Source organism: Meleagris gallopavo, unplaced genomic scaffold, assembly GCF_000146605.3.
Source record: "Meleagris gallopavo isolate NT-WF06-2002-E0010 breed Aviagen turkey brand Nicholas breeding stock unplaced genomic scaffold, Turkey_5.1 ChrUn_random_7180001856798, whole genome shotgun sequence".
In the NCBI taxonomy this organism is placed as follows: Eukaryota; Metazoa; Chordata; class Aves; order Galliformes; family Phasianidae; genus Meleagris; species Meleagris gallopavo.
In genome coordinates, this window is record NW_011122935.1 from 3,624 (window position 1) to 4,481 (window position 858).

Below are 858 nucleotides of genomic sequence, written 5' to 3' on the forward strand. Positions count from 1 at the left end.
CCCCTCACCCCCGAGGAAAAGAAAGCGACATCTCTTTCACCCTCTTTTCATGGACGCGCACTGAGGGCAACTCAGCCCTCTTTTGTCCACACTGAACAACCCCCCCCGCTTCCCTCCTGTTCTCCTGGCTGGTTTTCACTGCTCCTTTGCTCTTTTCTGAGCACGTCCCAGCAGAGAGGAGCCCACGCAGAGCGGGCAGCTCGAGCTGAGCCCCGACCCCGAGGGGCTTACATGGCCGTTTTGGCGAGGATGGAGGACAGCATGGCCTGCTCGTCCGTGCGGGCTGAGGGCAGGCTGTGACAGCTCTGCTCTGCTCCATTCAGTGCCTTGTTGGGAGGGCTGGCAGCCGGCTCCAGCAGCCGCTTTGTCTCTTCTTCCTAAGAGTCAGAGGATTGTGAGAAGGAGGAGAGAAGCAACGGGCTCCGATTCCCCACTTACCCCCCGGTTGCTCTTTCCCGATTCCTTCCAACCTCACAGCACTGCCCAGATCCCCCAGGAAGGGTCAGTAAACACAGCAGCCCTCTGCCCACCCCTGCTTACCCTTACAGCCCCCATGGGGACACGTTCCTCAGACCCTTCCCCACCTCCACAGCCTCCCCTCCTTCCACACTGGGTGCCATCCAACAGCTTGACGTCGTTCTCACCCACTGACCCCATAGTTCCACACTGACCCCATAGTTCCACACTGACCCCATAGTTCCACACTGACCCCTACAGACCCCCCCCACAGACCCCCATAGTTCCACATTGACCCCTACAGACCCCCCCCACAGACCCCATAGTTCCACACCGACCCCATAGTTCCACACCGACCCCATAGTTCCACACCGACCCCATAGTTCCACACCGACCCCATAG

At 59.9% G+C, this 858-nt stretch overlaps 1 protein-coding gene across 1 annotated transcript in view; it reads right to left on the minus strand.

Annotated features, from left to right (window-relative positions):
* LAMTOR1 (late endosomal/lysosomal adaptor, MAPK and MTOR activator 1) overlaps positions 1–408 on the minus strand; it is a 1,660-nt gene extending 1,252 nt beyond the window's left edge. Inside the window, exon 1 of the mRNA XM_019611065.2 lies at positions 232–408. Coding sequence (XP_019466610.1) covers positions 232–263 — 32 coding nt within the window. The 5' untranslated portion in view covers positions 264–408. The remainder of the gene's footprint in view (positions 1–231) is intronic.
* Positions 409–858: the final 450 nt, after the last annotated feature.